The following is a 2,702-nucleotide window of genomic DNA, read 5'->3' on the forward strand; positions in this document are numbered from 1 at the left end:
AGTACGCTTCCAAGATCTTCATATCAAGGAAGCTCATCTAGACTGGAGGTGGTGTTTTGGCACATAGGTGCATATGAACCTATATTATATAAAATACAGAATAAATATATTTAAAAATGTCAAAACTTCTGAGATAAAATTTCGCATGTACATATGGACATTCAATATTCGCACACAAGTTTTTAGGGGAAATAGACATTTTATGTGTTCTATATAAAAAGACAAAAAATGTCATGTGAATAGTCATGTTTTGAACATAAAAAAATGTCTTTTTTTGCACGGGACACAATAATTTTATTTTTGCAAAAACTTGTGTATAAACATATAATGTCAAGATGTACATGCACAATGTTATTTCAGAATTTTTTCATATTTTAAAATGTGTTTTTACATAGTAGGTTCATATGCACCCATGAGCCGAAATGAATATTCCACCTAGACTAGAAAATTATATTACAGTAGTTGATTGTTTAGTTAGAACCGAAGTGTCGCACTAAACGGAGAAGTTATTATTGACGAAATATGTTGCCTATGTAAAAACAAAATCCCCACACAAGAAAAAGGCAAATGCAGGGTGTCAATTTAAGTCGGCATGTACACCTTTGCAGTGCAGGTCAGCTTCTCCTTTATTCAAACGAGTATGGCGGATATATGATGCATGCATCAGGAGACGCTCACCTAATCGTGGTTAAGGGAACGGATCAAGTTGGTACACGTACTGACAGCAAGTGGTTCTTGATGAAAGTACTAGTTACGCGTAACAGTACTCAAATTGGCATAGAGTAATCACCACTTGTAGGTTGGATGATGCATACTATACCATGTTTCTAGCGTAAAGGTCAAGGACTGAGAATGCATACCCAAAATCATACTTTACGAGGGTAATTAGCGTAAAGGTCAAGGTCTTTCACTAGCATGGCATTTCTAGGTGTACTACTATCAGATACTTGCAGACATGCTTTCCACCATGTCTGAATTAACGCATGTATACTACGTAGTTCACAGCTGATAACGACAGTCATTCTTCTGAAGAATGTGACAGTGTCATTGACCATCCCCCTAACATGACATGAGTTAACTAAACATGCTGCATTCCTACGCCCTTACCTGCCTGCCTACACAAGGCTACCGTCCACACCCTCATCCTGACCTGTTGGTAGTGGTGTGCCTCTTGATCTGGGTGGGTGGGCGCGAAGCTGACTGATTGATTGATTGGCCGATGCTTGTCTCGTCCCCAGCCAGACGGCCCCAGGAAGCTGAAAAGAAAATCCATCATGGAAGAAGAGGAAATGGGGTGGAAGAGGTCGACGGCGACGCGGCAACCACCGCCCACATGATGCCTGAAAGCGAGCGAGCGAGCAGCCATAGGGAAATTCAATAGAACATTCAGAGAGGAGACGACTGACCAAACAGAGAGAGAAGTAGTCTTTAAGACACCGCACAGAAATCCCACTGCTGCTGCGAGGAGAAGAATTCGTCTCGTGTCGTTCCTTTCTTCTCCCTCTTCTTCTTCTTCCTCGTCCTGCGACCACGACCGAGCTCGCGTGTCCAGCCTCCCTCCGTTGAGCGATCATGGGGAAGTTGTGCTGCAGCCACGAGGAGGACGAGTCGGAGTTCAACCTGATGCCGCTGCTGATGGCCGCCGTCGTCATCATGCTGCTCTTCGTCGTCTGCTCGCCGCAGCCCCGCCGCAGGCGCTGCGTCGTCGTCCCTTGCTACTGACCTACCGGCGGTTGAAGAGAAGGACTCTCGATCGGCGCTGGGAGTCGGCCGGGAGCTTCTACCAGATTGGTATGCAGGCGGGTGGTAGGCGTACTTTTGTTTCTCAATCTTCTGACTGATGCATGTCTCGGTTTCGCGGAATAATTTATCAATATCTGCTGCCTGAATTTGAACTGTAAAGTTAAGTTGTTCTTACTCTGGAAAACAAGGTTGATCTGTGGCAACCAGTCTCGTTATCTGTTGTGCGTGATTCTGGTTGTGGCTTGCCTGTGCCCTGAACTGATGGATTTTTGGTGCTGCAATTCCTGCGATGTGTCAGTGTTGTCGATCAGCTTAGAGCGGCCGCGCTGCTGCACAGGAACATCTGTTCTTGAATCTTGATACACATTCGGGACTGCTGCCCACCCTTGCCGGCTGGTTGCTACCTGCTCTGTTCAAAAGAATTCTATTCCGTTCATGTGTGTTAGAGATCAGGTGCCGTGCAAATTATTGTGAATTCTGATATGAACTTGCAATTTAGAATCTGCGCGTACTACTCGGAGCCTAGCATAGGACTCTACCCTGTGTAGGTTAGCCGTGCAATTCAGAATCTGCGCGTACTGTGTACGAAGTTTGTTAGCAGCAGATTGGGCAGACAAATGCGCGTGTGGTGGGCATCATCTTGCTTTAGCTTACCCGTTTCGATTTGGGGCTGGCAGCTACCGGCCGATCGAAGGAGTTGGTACTACCCCTACCCTGCATTGCCGAGGCGACGACTGCGCCGTGGCAAAGGAGGAAGGAGGGATGCAGATCAGAGGCCGCCCTGGTCTGGTCGCACCAGCAAGCAAAGGTAGTACTGCGTGCCATTACGTGCGGTCTACGTGGGCGCGCTCCACGCGAAAACGAACCCGAGTGAGAGGGAAGGAAGGAAAGCTGGTCTCGCCGGCCAGCACTAGCTTTTTTTTGGAAAACGCTCTTGATCGGGCGACCGATCGCGTGGC

The 2,702-nt window shown here is 47.0% G+C and overlaps 1 protein-coding gene across 1 annotated transcript; it reads left to right on the forward strand.

The window, feature by feature from the left end:
• Positions 1 to 1,498: 1,498 nt before the first annotated feature.
• Positions 1,499 to 1,946, forward strand: LOC124667775. Its single transcript, XM_047205024.1, has one exon. It carries the CDS (start codon positions 1,573 to 1,575, stop codon positions 1,720 to 1,722), a length of 150 nt encoding a protein of 49 aa, XP_047060980.1. The 5' UTR covers positions 1,499 to 1,572; the 3' UTR covers positions 1,723 to 1,946.
• Positions 1,947 to 2,702: the final 756 nt, after the last annotated feature.

This window comes from Lolium rigidum, chromosome 6 (assembly GCF_022539505.1).
Source record: "Lolium rigidum isolate FL_2022 chromosome 6, APGP_CSIRO_Lrig_0.1, whole genome shotgun sequence".
Taxonomy (NCBI): Eukaryota; Viridiplantae; Streptophyta; class Magnoliopsida; order Poales; family Poaceae; genus Lolium; species Lolium rigidum.